This window comes from Halichoeres trimaculatus, unplaced genomic scaffold, assembly GCF_033239565.1.
Source record: "Halichoeres trimaculatus isolate MK-OKI-2021-1 unplaced genomic scaffold, fHalTri1.1 fHalTri1_scaffold_19, whole genome shotgun sequence".
NCBI lineage: Eukaryota > Metazoa > Chordata > Actinopteri > Labriformes > Labridae > Halichoeres > Halichoeres trimaculatus.
This window is the reverse complement of record NW_027437197.1, coordinates 3351126-3366343: the sequence shown is the minus strand read 5'-3', so window position 1 is coordinate 3366343 and position 15218 is coordinate 3351126. Positions and strand designations below refer to the sequence as shown.

General features: G+C 38.8%; 1 protein-coding gene across 1 annotated transcript in view; it reads right to left on the bottom strand.

The window, feature by feature from the left end:
- Positions 1-4264: 4264 nt before the first annotated feature.
- The window catches only part of pdia5 (protein disulfide isomerase family A, member 5), a 78961-nt gene continuing 68007 nt past the window's right edge, over positions 4265-15218 (bottom strand). The window contains exons 16-17 of the mRNA XM_074695482.1: positions 7785-7919; positions 4265-6356 (exon numbers count right to left, since the gene is read on the bottom strand). Coding sequence (XP_074551583.1) covers positions 6276-6356; positions 7785-7919 — 216 coding nt within the window. The 3' untranslated portion in view covers positions 4265-6275. The remainder of the gene's footprint in view (positions 6357-7784; positions 7920-15218) is intronic.

The following is a 15218-nucleotide window of genomic DNA, read 5'->3' as shown; positions in this document are numbered from 1 at the left end:
GTAAAGGCAGATGATGGATGTCTGCTGCTGCCGACAGGTGATGAATAATCACAGGTCTCAGTAAGTGCTCCGCGCAGAGTGTCAGGTGATAGAGGCAGTGTCGTCATTCACACAGACACAAACAGAGGTGCAAACACATCTGTATTCAAACACTTCAGCACTGATTGTATCTTTCCCAGAGTGTCATCATTACATTTTTCAACCTCGAGCTCAAGCACTCTGGAGGATTTTGACATATCTAAAAATACACCTGTCAAACAATCTCTGAGCTTACCTGAGGGATTCTAAGGGAAATTTATAAAGTGTGATTTTTAAAGACTACCTGTCCAAAGTCCTGAAGCCTTTCCACTTGTCCTTCGAGACCCAGTTTTCATTACTCTGAATAAAAAGTATCGGATAGACTGAGCAAATTTTTTGCAATTACATTAAGTTTGTTCCCAGGCTGGTGCTAAAATGAAGGCCACAGTGTCAAAAGCATCCACAGATTTCATTTTGTGTGAAGAGAACGAATACTCCCAGCAAAGTCACTCAAAGTTAAGAGGAAACGGCCTCTGCCAAGTCTGATTCAACAGCCAGAAGGCAGGGTTTAGCTCCGTTGGTAGGGGAGGTGGCCCATATACGGAGGCTATAGTCCTTAATGTATTTGCTGCCGGCTCAACAGGCTTTGATCTGCTTAGGTAAGTCTACACCACTCTTCTCCCAACTCTTCCTGCCTTTCCTTAGCCACCCGGTCCAAAAAAGGACAAAAAATACCCAGAAGTCTGAAAATCTTTACTGTAAAAGTGTCATTTCTATTTTTTTTAAGGTGGTGGTTTTTGCGTCTGACAGCTGTGCCTACATCCTGAGCTGGTGAGTGGCCAAAGCAAACGTTTTTAGATGATGTATTCTGGTCAGACGCATTTGCACCCCTGGGTTATGTGCTGCTATAAAAGTCTTGTTTTACAACCACGGGGTTTAGTAGTGTTCAAGAAGAGCTCCAAAACTTTTTTTTTCAACAGCTGGTCATTTGGAGGCACGGGCTTCAAAACTCCCCTTGAAAGTTTGTTACCTCCATAAAGACTTTTAAACAACAGTCATTTGCTCCTCTTAATCAATCACCTGGATTTTTATAAAGTCAAATGCATTCATCTGCAGAAACGTCCTTTGTTTTGGTTGTTAAACGCTGCAGCTTGATCATGAGCCTTCATTGTTTCAGTCTCACACTTTGATGACACACCTCTGATTGATTTCCCAAACCATAACTCACCAATGCCTATCAGCAATGTCATAAAAAGGGATGTTGCTCCTCTCATTGATTGACGGCTTCGCTGAGCAGCACAGAGAGTGAACATATGGATCTTTCTGGAGAGGATTGTTCAAATTATTTTGATCACTGCATCTTGAGCACAGAAGTCTGTAAACAAAGAGCTGATTTCTCTGTTTGAATGAAGCTCAGTGATGACACACAGGCAGGGGTGAGGCAGGGGACAGGCAGGTGAGTGAAGGCAGAGTGCAGTCTGACGTCAGGGAGATAAAAGCTCAAACGGCCTCAAACACACTCCTCCACAAAGGGAGAATGACTTCTGTTAAGGACACTTTAATCCGAGCAGACCTTGACTGTGTATTAACAACCCCGCGCCCTCCATTTCTTATGCTCATTCTGCAGTGGTTAAAAAGCCCGTCCCTCCCCTACAAGAAAATGCACAAAGAGGCAGTGAAGCGATGCTCGCAGACATGAAAAAGTGCTCCACCTCTTTGAAAATCCTTTAAAGAGAAATTGGGATTGAGAGGGTATTTCTGCCTGGGCTGGCGAGCATTAATCAGACTGATATGGCTTCACGCGGCGTGCATCCCAACAACGGCACTCTGTCTAAGCAGCCTGGTGTGACCTGAGGAGGGCAAACCGGGAACAGAACAAACACCGGTTAGAAAGTCACCTGAGGACACATAGGTTTCCAAAGACGGTGATCACATGAGTCAAACACCCCGTGGTGATGATTGTGGAGGTGTTGATGAAGCTTGCCTGGAAATTGTCATTTATTTCTGGATTAGGCCCAGACTTGAAACTCTGCAAGACTTCAGACTTGATTTCAAACCCGACTTTGGAGTCGACTTTGGACTCTGACAGGGGTCACTTCAGGTCCAGTGCTGTTCTTTCTCATTTCTCATAATAAACCGTCAGATCTGCTGAGTGCTGCTCGTCGTCCATTCGTCCTTTTCTGCAGACGTCAAAATAAACGGGCACAGAAAACCTGCTTTCACCAGGATTGTCCATCAGCCCAGTGACCTGAACGAGGTCATCGTCTATTTATTTCACTGTGTTGATTGAGCTTGCTGCTTTATCTGAAAATAACTTTCTCACGCTCTGGATGTGGTTACAAATTACCAAGCATCAGAGGTGACAAGAAAAAGAGTAAAAAATACTTTGTTACCTTGATGAAGTAGAAGTTTTGGGAATTCACACTTTACTGGATTTGTTATTTTTCAGCTGAATTTTTACTTCTACTCTTTACATTTTCAGACAAAAAATGTGCTCTTTCTACTCTCTACATTTAAAAAATGACCTTGTTACCTGTACCAGCCTGCTATTTAAAAAAAAAAAAAAATATTAAAAAAAAGGTAAATTGCACCATTCAGATAGAGAATTGGATTGTGGTTAGATGAGAGGTATAAACTGTCTGAGCATGAGTTGGGATAATATTAATAATATTAATAATATTTTGGCTGAAATTTAGGATTTTGTCGTCAGTATGCGAAAACTTGCTCAATCTGCAGTATGCCAAAAATCCCTGGATGTCCTACTGAATCCAGGAAAATTTCTCAGTATGCAACAGACCAGTCTACCTACATACTGTTTCCCACAATGCACAGCGCTAACGCTGTTTGTCTATGCAGGTGGCAGGTTTTGGCGAATTACTGCCATCTACTGGAATGAGTTGGCACTATAACTACAATACAACAACACTAATGTTAGACGGGCCGTGAGATAGAAGTGATGAGAAACAAATTAATTAAAGCCCATATAAACCACTTACCTTTTTTTAACCACATGTGGATTATATGGAAGTGGTTTTTCCATCAGCTGCAAAAATAAAAAGTCAATCCCTTACAGAATTTCTTTGAATAAATGACCAACTGACCAAATAAATGACCAAATAACCAGTTTAACAAACATGTTACCATGAAGAAAACCTGCTCTCTGTTTATTCTGTGTGCTGTTTAGAAGCTCATGGATCACTTTACCGGTAAAATGCGTAATTGTTTGATTATTTATAAATTATTTATCCCTTATCTGGAGCACATCTGATTGTGAACTCTGAAACGTATTAATATAACCTAGTTTATTATGTTCTAGGAAGATATTATTTATAAGATTTCAGTTTTCAGGTTAACCCTCTGTTATATTGATTTCATGACGGTTGAGTTCAGTGTTTTGTGCTTTAAACTCACAGCGAACACTTTATTACCAGATTTATGATCAGTTTCTGAATGAAACACTGCTACAGCCAATCGGAGAGAGATATTCCATATGGGGGCGTGTCTGTCAGTGAAAAGACTTCCGCAAAGCTGGCTCTCGTGTTTCCTCGATCATCGCTTCTCCGATCAGTCTCCTCCATCCTCTCTCCTCTCTCCTCCGAGCACAATTATCACTTGACAGTCTTGAAAATGGATTAAGAAAGTACTTCTGGTGCCGCACCCATAGTATGTAGTAGGTGGGTTGGAAATCAGACCCAGTGCTGCACTCTGCTGGTACAAAACAGGAAACAGCACCTACTAAGCACGGTGGCTCTCATAGAAAAAACAATAACAACAATTATTCTGAAAATTGTCTACAGCAACCCTAACTACTAATGCTTTGGTAAATAAATTAAAATGAAAAGTTAAGATAATTTGACATGCATGGGTGATCGGGCACCTCCCCTATAAAATCACAGAGGAAACACTGCGGGTGATGTGATAGTGTCTGAAAAAAATAATCAAACATTTTGGCTGGCCTTGATTTGGTTTAAAGTGATAAAGCCTGTGTTTAGTAAGACTCTTTTGGTCAACGGCAACTGTGCCAAATTTTTTAACATTAACATTTTAACAAAACTTTATAGTCATCCTGGCCTTTAGAGCGCACTTCAGGCCCCCGTGGAGCAGCCTCAGCTTTTTTCCTTAATGGCATTTGTTCCCCTACTTTTACACTTTTACTGAAGTAAAAAGCTCAAGTTGATACTCTGCTGAGCAGAGTTTCTAGAAATAAAAGGACACAGGTTTGAAAATTTGTTTCTTTATTTTCCGTTTCATCTCGCAAGGTCCTTACTGAAAAGGGCAAAACTGTACGTATGGCTGGGCACAGAGAACAATAAATCATACAAAGGCAACAATGACTTCTTGGCTTAAGTATGAAATATTCTGACACAACATGGAGCCTTTGGGATCAGACAGAGGTGGTGTCTCTATAATTAACAACATGATGTTACTGCCAAAGCAAAGGGATGAAGTAAACAGGTTATTGTTCCTCCTCCAGGAGGATTAACACCTAATTACAGCAAAATGCCGACGACTACATGAACAGCACTCACTCAAACTGCTCTCACACCAGGAATAAAAAAAGAAGTGTTCGAGTCCTTAAAGAATCACAATGACAAGGTGATAAACAGCTCAGTAACATCTACTGACAATATATCTTATTCAACACATGACAGAAAGAGGACGATTTCTTTCATCGGGATACAAATGTAAACAAGATTTAATTTGGTGACCGAAGGGCTCAAAATTATTCAGCTGGAATGCAAAATTACAAACAAACTAGTTCCCTTTAATTGTGTTTCGCTATCCCTGAGAACCTTATTCATAATGAAAGAAACCAAAGTCTTGAATAATAAAACACAAGATCAGCTACACATCAGCGCTTTAAATATTTATAGTGGCTGAAGCGTGGGAGTTGGAAACACACACAGTATGAAAATAATGGCCACAGAAGTAATGGCGATATGACGACGGTGAATCGATGGTTTCATGCTGCTTGAGACTCACTTAAAACTTTATTTACTGGATGTGTTGTGAAGTAATCCCTGGGTTTTTCATGAGACGTGACGGAGAAGAGTTCAAGCTACTGAAGCTGATCAATCCCAGCAGGAAGAGACAAAACGAGTGAACAAAAACCCTGAAAGCTTCAAACAAAAGATGTAAATTATTGAGTTTTAACAGTGAGGAAAGCAAGGTTGCTTCACTTCACACAAATAAGATTCATAACTCCAACATCAGATGAGCTACATGCAGTATTCAGCCTCTTCCAGGCTTCTCAGTGGAAATGGGTCCTAACCTTGTTAAAACATTGATGAAATCTTTTTCTGGGTCAACAACAGAGAAGGTACACGAGGTAAAACGTCACCATGGCTGTGAATGTTGTGATTATTTGGAATTAAACGCATGACGCAGGGAAACACAAAGGGCATTACGCAGGAATATTTGGCATTTCATGTTTGTTTTGTTCTTCTTCTTAACTCGCTCTGCTCCGTCGGAGAAAAGCAAGGGCACCAGGCCTCTGATTCCCTTCAGCTTGTCTTTTTATAGTTCTGCAAATCCAGCATTTTTCATTTCTACAACTTTAAGGCCACAGTTTGAGCAAACAGAAAGAAACTCAAGTCCCGTCTAACACCACTTTAAACCGCACAGATTATCGACCTGACTTCATCTGCTCCAGCTGCTACAGAACCCATCGTACCAATTCACATTTTCTTTTTTCAGTATTTCAAGTGATCTGTGAAGGTTTTATCTCGATACTCTGGATGGTTCCGGCTGCAGACATGAAACTTCTGTACAAAAATATTGGAACGGACAGGTGTGTGTCTTTCTTCAGACTGGATGTGAGCCTCCACCAGGAACAAACGATGCCCACCACCACCACCACCCGCCACCCTGGGTGTCAATCAGTCATTCAGTCAATCAGTCACAGCCCCCGCTGCACAGGAAGGAGTCAGTATTGCATAGATACAGTATAGGGTGTAGCTTCCACAGTCACAGTGTTTGGGTAAAAAAAGAAAAAAATATGTATGTGTGTTTCGCGCCCGTCAAAAATACCAGTCGAACTATTTCAAAAATCAAAAAAAAAGGAGAGAAATAAAAAGTCTTGAGTGGTCGGTCTGATTCTCTGTTGGTGTTGTTACAAACGTGATCACCACAGTATAAAAAAATAACCTTCCGCCGAGGTCATCAGGTCTCCCACGTCAGTGCTGATAGGGCCCTTGTCGGGGTCAAGGGTCACAGTGCAAAGACAAACTGTGCAGTGCCACGCCAACCCTCCTCCCTCAGAGCTCCTCCTTCTTCTTCACCACCTTCTCCTGATCCCGTCCCCGTAGACTGCGCATGAAGCCGATGAACCCCGCCTCCTGAGAACAGAGACCAGTTTTAGAGATGCGTTTCTCACTCCTGAGATGCTCCTTGAACATGATCTCAACAAACAGAATCCGAGGTTGATCTGATGTATTGTTTCCTGCTGAGCTGAGGGAGCGAACTCCACTTTTCAGTTTCCAGCTTTGTGATAAATAATTCAGCTTGTATAATAACAGCAAGAAGAGAAACTGTACGAGTGCAAAGAGGCACAAACACAGGTCTGTAGTGATCACACACTCATGCATTGTGCTCTACCTGCTTCTGTAATGTGCTCGTCGGCTGACATCTGTCTGAACAGCTGCACTCGTGTGTTTCGCTCAAACCCAGAGTACATCGGCGGTTACAGTTGACGTAAAGTGCACATTACTTTAACGGATAATTAAGCTGTCTGGGAGTTTTAGAGTGAAATGAGCCGTTTAAAGAGCAGGGTGCTGCTGTTATTCAGAAAATATTTAATGTGAAGCCTAAAGGGACAAAATAACATCAAATTATCTTTGCATTTCAGTTTTTGGTATCACAGTTTTGCTGCTTTTGATCTCAACTGAACAATTATTGGTGTAATACGGAAGCCCCAAGAGGTCATATAGGAGATTTTTCTTTTATTTTCAGTGTTTCTTTGTTAATTTTTCCAACAAGCAACAACAAAAACCAAACAGGTGGATACATAATCAATATATTTTACAGTTTTACTACGCTTGTATTTTCTTTAAAAGTGACTGTTACAAGTGAATTTCTGATGCAGTTTGCATTTATACAAAGGATTTCAAAGTAAGAGAAATACAAAGAAAATGTACTTTGATCATGACTCAGTGTTATGAGTCTGTAAATCAGAATCCACATGTTACAGTAGTGAGTCTTTAGGAGGTCAAACTGTGAATACACGAGCTCCTCCTCAAAGACTCATAACTTTAAACAGCTCTTTAAACTCTCAGCTGAAAGCTTCAGTAATGGAGACATTTATGACAATATTAAGTCGTTCAAGTCCTTTGAAAAATGAAAAATTACACAGAGAGCCACATAAAAGATGCTGCAACATCAATAATTTCCTGTTACTTCCTGTTCCTGCTCAGACTCTGGCATCGCCTCCTCTGTGTGGATCAGCAGCTAATAATGATCTCCGTTCATTTGCAATGCAAAGCTGGGAACACGTTATGAGCCTTTCAAAATCCCCACTCCAGCTCGTCTGACTCTTTAGGTTCAGTCAGGGGGCAAAATCATTTCACTGTGAACCCACGCACCCTTCAGGATAACACCCACTGAGCGACTGTGGAGACCTGATCCACGAGTCCAAAAGCTCTAAGGCAGAGTTCTGAGCTGAGCGGAGAGATGTATAAATGTGATCCTCCATCTTTATTTGACTGTTGATGAGTTTTTTTTAATGAGTTTATCAGTTTTAGACAGAGGAGATGTCTAGCAGCACTTACCCCTCGCTCTCCGGTGTATTTTTCCACAAACTTGCCGTAGTTGTAGTGGTTAAACGTCGGGTAGCCCTCCACACCTTCCTGCTTACAGACCTCATGGTTCTGTCCTTTTGTACAGTCCACGGCGGCGTAGATGATCTGAGGAAACAACAGAGAAATCTCCTTCAGTGTGATGAAACAAACAGATTTCACAGGCTCAGATGATACCTAAACAAATACAAAGCGAGGATAATGTGAAGTGCTGGAGCTTATTTGTGAAAAATGACGATTTCATGGATAGGCCGATATTTAGCATTTTGAAGCATATTGGCATCTCCCTTTTATTTTAATCTTTCTTCTTTAAATCTGGCGGCTGATAAGAAATTAAATTCCAGATTTCATTATTTTGCCTCCATTACAGCTGCTCCTCTCTGTCTGCAGTCACCACTTTGTCTCTAACATCGTCCCACCCACAGTACCATCTGATTGGTGCCACGCAAAGACATTTTTTTGCTAAACTTGACTCCCTGTAGAAAACTTTAGGGAACTATTTATTTTTTAAAGTTTTCATCTAACTTTATAAGACAGCTGCTGGGCCTGGGAGCTGTTTATTAAACATATGCTTAAAGCAGGGATGGCCAACCAGTCAGAGACCAAGAGCCACATAAGTTTCCGTGGTACTACAAAGAGCCACATCACACATGTAGTCTTAAAAAACCCATTTCCCTTCACACGTAAACAAAATGACATAAAATGAAAATCAATACAATTTCCAATTTTCAAAGCAAGATTTATTGTGTTTAAAAGTGTGTGTTTAAATTCAAACTTGGGGCCGTGTCAAAGAGAAATTTCTGTTTTAACTGCATAAGAGACAATGTTCTATCTATCTATCTATCTATCTATCTATCTATCTATCTATCTATCTATCTATCTATCTATCTATCTATCTATCTATCTATCTATCTATCTATCTATCTACCTAGTATCTATCTATCTTTCTATCTATCTGACATCTATTGAGTATCTATCTTTCTTTATATCTAGGATCTATCTATCTATATCAATATATAAAGTATCTATCTATCTATCTATCTGTCTATCTGTCTATCTATCTATCTATCTATCTATCTATCTATCTATCTATCTATCTATCTATCCATCTATCCATCTATCTATCTATCTATCTATCTATCTATCTATCTATCTATCTATCTATCTATCTATCTATTTATCTGAGCACATGAGTGAATGTAGGGAGCACATGTAGAGAAGAGAAACTGAAACTTAAGTATCAGTCTGATCACCCAAGCATAGATCCATACTGATCCTAAAGTTGGCATCAATATATATTAATATTTTTGTTTGTTTGGCACACCACTACTCATAACAGTATATATACATATATATTTTCATGAATGGATCAAAGAGCAGCACACTGGCTCAAAGGCTTTGAACAAAGTTAAGTTTTGTAGTTTTTAGTATCTCAAATATTGACGTCAATTTTTTTAGTTTGTACTGCAAATGGATATTAGCCCCAAAAATCAGTTCCTTGACTAATGATTATTGGTATTGGTATCGGCCCTGAAAAACAACATATCGGTCTTTCTCTAATATCTTTCACCTCCTGTAACCTTTAGGAATCAGTTTTATTAAAGAGTTGGCTCAGATCCTGTTCCAGTAATATCCCGTCCTAAAGTTTGATCACAGCTTTGAATAGCGCTGAGCAGTTTTGTTGTTTTGTTTTGTGTAAGATGTTGCAGTCTCTCTTGTTCTCCCGTTTATTTTCAGAACAAATAAACTTTATTATACTCATAGATCAATACAAAAAATGTACGCACAAGATAATACAAGAGAATGTAATAGAGAACTCAATATTTATCAACTCTGTAATGGTCTTTTACAAGTGCTTACATCCATTCAGCCTCTCCGCGGTAACACATTCTCCTCGTCCAATTTTAGAGCACTTGTTTCTCTTTCCAGGTAACAAAAAATGACTGATGTTTTCCTCTCCAGCTAAAGCGCTCAGAGTGGGCGACGGAGGAAAAAATCCCACAACAATCACTCCTACATAAAAACAACAGGAGAGATTTATGCTGCGAGGCTGCGGCATCGATTAGTGACAAGCCGCCCCAATGAGGCGTAAATGCCGCCTCACTGGTACACGGCTCACTCAGCGTGTCCTTTTGGACAGCTGAAATGTCACCCTCTCTCTGGGTGCTGAGCGCTGCACATTGAACTTGTCACTATCAAATAATCACTCCCCGTCCGTCTGTCCGCTCGGGTTGAGTGTGGAAATGACAAATCTGCTGTGGAAGGAAAATATCAGACGTTTTGTCTGCACGTCCAACCGGGAAGTGTCGCTCAAAACTCCTTGTCCTAATTACGGAAACAAGGTCTCGTTTTTTGGGGGCGGTGTGCAAAGACAAACACTCCAGAGCTGAGAGTGTGTAAGTGACAACATATTGTTTGATGAGCACACAGTCGTTGAGTGTTTGCTTCATCTGCATCAGCAGCACAGTCATCAGCCGGCACAGGGAGGACAGAGAGGAGTCTACACATCTTCTTCTATGGTTTGTTGAGCAGGCGTCTTAAACTGAGCTCCATGCACTCCCACAGGAAGTGATTTCACGGACTTGTTGCCAGCGTGTAGATTCAGCATTACTGCGGTGTTTTACCTTTAGAAACACTAAACAGTCAACGAATATATCGCTGACATTGGTGTAAAGTACGCCGGGTGCTCCAGCGCGAGTTAGGTCGTTTGAAAGCAGAGAATAATTTCACAGTGAACGTGCGGCGTGCTGTAAGTAACGCCGCCATCCCTGCATGTGATCAATCACAGCTGCTGTAAACTGACAGCAGAAAATGAAGCTGTGGAGTCCTTGTTTATTAAAGATCCGCAGACACTTTCATCATTGATCCATCTGTAAGTGAGATACAGCCCTACATCATGTCATCGATCCAACAGTTAAATAACTGAGCAGCAGCAGCAGCCGGAGGAAGGCAAACAGCCAAATGAAACTCTGCATCTATTTCCAGGTCGTGCAGCTTCACACTGAAAAACCTGAAATCAGTGCAAGTGTTTATGTCTTAATGTTGTACATTATAAAAAGACAGTTTACAAAACAGTAAGTTAATGAAAAACAAGATTACAAGCTTAAAAAAATTGTGCAAATTGATTTGCTAACATATTGCACCTCAAAAACTCTGACTTAGTCTGCCCAAGTGTCTCGCATATTTTGCCTCTAGAGATTGGGAAAAAGGCTTGAAATGAAATACAAGCCACTATTTATTCATTGTTTTTTTCTAACTTTTGAAAATGTTTTGAATTTTTTTAAATAAAAAAAATGTTTAGATATTCCAAATCTTTGAAGGTTCATTTTTTATTTTTTATTTTTAATTTTGAGATTTTTGAATATTTTTTTGAATGTAACAAATTTTAAGAAATTAAGGAAAAATTTGAATCCCTTTTCAATTTTTTATAAAATTGAATTCTTTTTCAAACTTTTGCATTATTGTTATACATTATTTTTTTAAATTTCTGCTAATTTTTCAAATAACACAATTTTTATAATTTTTGCAAATTTATCTAAAAATAAATGATTAAAAGCCCAAATAAAAAAAATTCTAAAAAATATATTCATTTCTTAAAAAAAAATTGCAATTTTTTTTAAGTATTAGAATATCTTTATATCAAAAATGGTTTAAAATATGCCAAATTTCTGAAAGTTTATTTTTATTTTTATGTTTTAATTTTACTGATTTTTTTTTTTTTTTGAAACTGCTGTTTTTTCGTTTTAATTTTTTGGGAAATTTCTGAAAATATTCAAATTCCAATATTTTTCCAAATTTTTGATTTCTTTTTAATAAAAAAAAGAGGAACTCACATGTTCTTTTTATTAAATTCAGAAAGCTACTTGTTTTGAGAATGATTTTCTTTATTTTTACTTAAGATAGAATTTCATACACTTTATTTGCTTTATTTTGAAGATACAGTTGATTTTGTGGCTCCTAAATGACTTTGGTCCAGGTGAGCTGAAGTACAATAGCTCCTTTGAATGTAAAGGTTGCAGACTCCTGTTTTTAGTGAATGTGGCTCATATTAAGTCTAATAAGAAAACTTGCACTTAAAATGAGACATTAACACCTGCTAAGAGTTCAGTTTTTTAAGTGCATGCCCTCCCTGCCAGTCTAAGAGAAGAGAGGAAGGAACCTGTTGCACTCGTGCTAAATGAAGCTACATTAAGCTTTAAATCCAGGAAAGGCAGAGATCCAAGATTTAAAAAGTTCTCTGCAATGAAAAATGTCCTCGATTTCACAGGCATCAGACAAAAAGGCTCAGCACATTTCTGCTGATTGATTAGAAAGTGTTCTCATTGCAGGCCGACAGACCTCTCTGAAAACGAGCTCTCACCCAGCGTGAACCTTAAACGCTGCTATTGATAAGACTGTGTGCAAAACAAACCCCGTCCCGGCCCTCCTGCTGCCGTATGAATGTGCACAGAATGTGGAGTTTTAATTGTTTGCATCTTCAAAGCTGCAGCTAAGCTGGTGTTTGTCTTTGGTAAATGAGGCGAGGGCAGCTAATAGACTGTGATCAACACGGCCTGCTACAACACACTGGGCTTTATAAATAGGAAGGACTGCCAAGTAAACACATGCCCGCTTCTCAGATTTACTCCTGTTCAAACACGGCTTCACACCTCCACCGGCCACTGGAGGGACGGCGAGAGATGTTAGACTTCTGCGTTTATGTAACCTTCACAGATACCAGGGTCCCCCGGCGCGGCGGTTTGTGGGGGTTTCATCGCAAGGATACAAACATCACAGCTGAATGGGAGAGCGATGGAGGAGCGCCTTCAGCTGTTGTGGCAGCGAGATATGGATCTAAAATAACATTTCTGACTCTTTAAAAAGTCAGGAGTTTAGTCTAAAAATACAGGGCTGATGTGTTTTTCTGTTCGGTGGTGGAGAAACATGTTTGAGCCACGTTTCAGGATTGCACAAGGTTAATTTGTGACGACTGAAAGTGTCTGGTGATGAACTTTTGTTTCTAAAAGCATTTATTTATTTATTTTTTGTGTGGGATGTGCTTTTATTGGTCTCACTGATGATGTATTTCAGAGTTTCCAAACACTGGAGCAGCCAATAAAGCATATGATGCTCGCAGCTCATGCAGAGGTCGTTTGCAACGCTCGGTACTGTACCAAGTTTTCAGTTTCTGTTGGGTTTTAATGTTATCCAGAAATGTTACAAAGGATTGCCTCAGAAAACTGGATGACTAAGTTGTTCAGGTTACGTCACCGCTTCGAAAACATCTGAGACTGATTTTTAAAGAATTCCAAACAAATGAGAGAGCGACACGGCCCGGGCACTACTGGAGCAAAGTGTGGGCCAAATCAAGCATCTCAAAGAAACTCGAAGAATCAAAGAGGAAAAAGTGGCTCTAACATTTCTGATGATGAATCCTAACGCTGAGTTTGAGACACGTGCACGTGTTTTTTTTAAAGTGTGTTTGAGTCACAGAATTAAGGAGGTTTTAAGAAAAATAATGAGCTCTGCAGTCAGAAGGTATTAACAGGAAGAGCCGGAGTGGGAGTGCGTCGGGACACGAGTCCAGAGGGAGCAGGAATGAGAGGGAGTGAAGATGATAGAGGATGAGGGGGAGTGTGTCCTGTCGTGAACCCTGAATAACCCCGAAGCCCCGAGCGAGCTGCGGATTTGATGAGGCTGTGTGGGCTTTAGTTCACCGGTCAGACTCCTGGTGACGTGCAGAGACAAATTCTCAGATAATTAAAAGTTCTTAGATTACTGCCGTTTAAAGGCCTTATTAGACGTTTTGAGTGTGCAGTACAAAGCTATTATCACCTCTGTGCTTCTTTTTGGAATTGCTGCTTAAAGCCATCCTACTTCTACTCCGCAGCTCGTTTAGCCAATGTGTGCGGAAACGGTGGGAAATTAGAGGTTGGCTTTTAATTGGTGAGAATCAACGAACAATAATTACGGCGCAGATTGGGAGCAAACAGGTTCTCAAAGTTTTTGTGAGGATGACTGTAACGGAAGAAGAAACTTGGGTAAATTGGATGAAAACTGCAAATTTGCATTTCAATCATTGGTCTGATTAAAATAAAATGGCAGTATGAATTTTTACTGACAGAGTTTATTGAACTATCCCTTTGGTTTCATCATGTATGACCCAGTAAAAGTGTAGTGAGAGCGAGGGTCTTCAACGTTGCAGTGGCTCCTTGTAGCTTTAAAGAAAATATTATCAAAAAAAAAGTATTATTTAAGAATTTTTAGACTTATAAATGAGGATATTGCTAATTAAATACAAAGACATTTCTATACATAAATGATATGTGGCAGAACATTAGCAAAGGAAAAAGGTGAGTTGAGCAATACATTATCAAATTCAGGTTGTCTTTCTAAAATTTTAAATTTAAGCAAAATTAATATATTTCATTTTTTTGGAAATATTTTGAAAACTTTTGAGAAAAGATTTTACCAATTTTTTGAAAGTTCTACTTTAAAAAAATTATATATTTTTTTTCTTAATTACAAAACTTTTAACATTTTCAAAGACTTTTGATATTACCAAATATCTCGAATGTACAATTTTTTGAAATTTCAAAGAATTTTTTTTGTAACTTTTAATATTTTTTTTGCAATTTTTTGTTGAAAATTTTCCAAATTTTCAAAAGTTAATCTTTTTTTTAAAAAAAATTGAAAGTTTTAACATCTCTCTTTTTTTTTATTTTCAAAGATTTTTGAATTTATTTATTTTTTTAAATAGTGTACATTTTTGAAATTTGAAAATAATTTGAATTTTTTGGCAAATTCCTGAATATTAATTATTTTGGATTTTTTTTTGGCATTTTGTGTTTCAATTTTTTGCTTTTTTTCAAATGTTTAAATTTCAACGTTTAAAAAAAAATTTCAAATGTATTTTAAACTAAAAATCACAGACATCGCATGTACAATTTTTGGAAAGTTAAAAAAACTACTTGTTGGATAATTACTTACTAGATTTTAACTATGTATCGATTTTTTTTACCCTTTATAATCTTTATTGTAAAGATAAAGTAGATTTTGTTGCTCCTGAATGACTTAAATCCAGTTGAGCTGAGGAAAAATGGCTCCTATGAAAGTGAAGGTTGCAGACTTCTAGTCAAGAGAGACGTTGCCTTTGACCTTTTTTGAGTTTTTCATGTCGTTGTGGCGTTTCTAGACCAGGAATGTCAGAAGCACAGCTAAGTCATGTATGTTAAGATTACCAGACTGTGTGTCTAAAGGCAAAGTAAGGTATTGAGAAGGTTTTTACAGAGTCTGCACTGTCCTAAGTGGTTTGTAAAGTGTGGATAAAGTTAGCGGAGCTAGCATCACAAGCCCCTGGTCTTCTCACAGATTAATGTCCTTGTGCATGTGCTGCTTTTAGGTTGTCTTAACTAGAAACAGCCCACA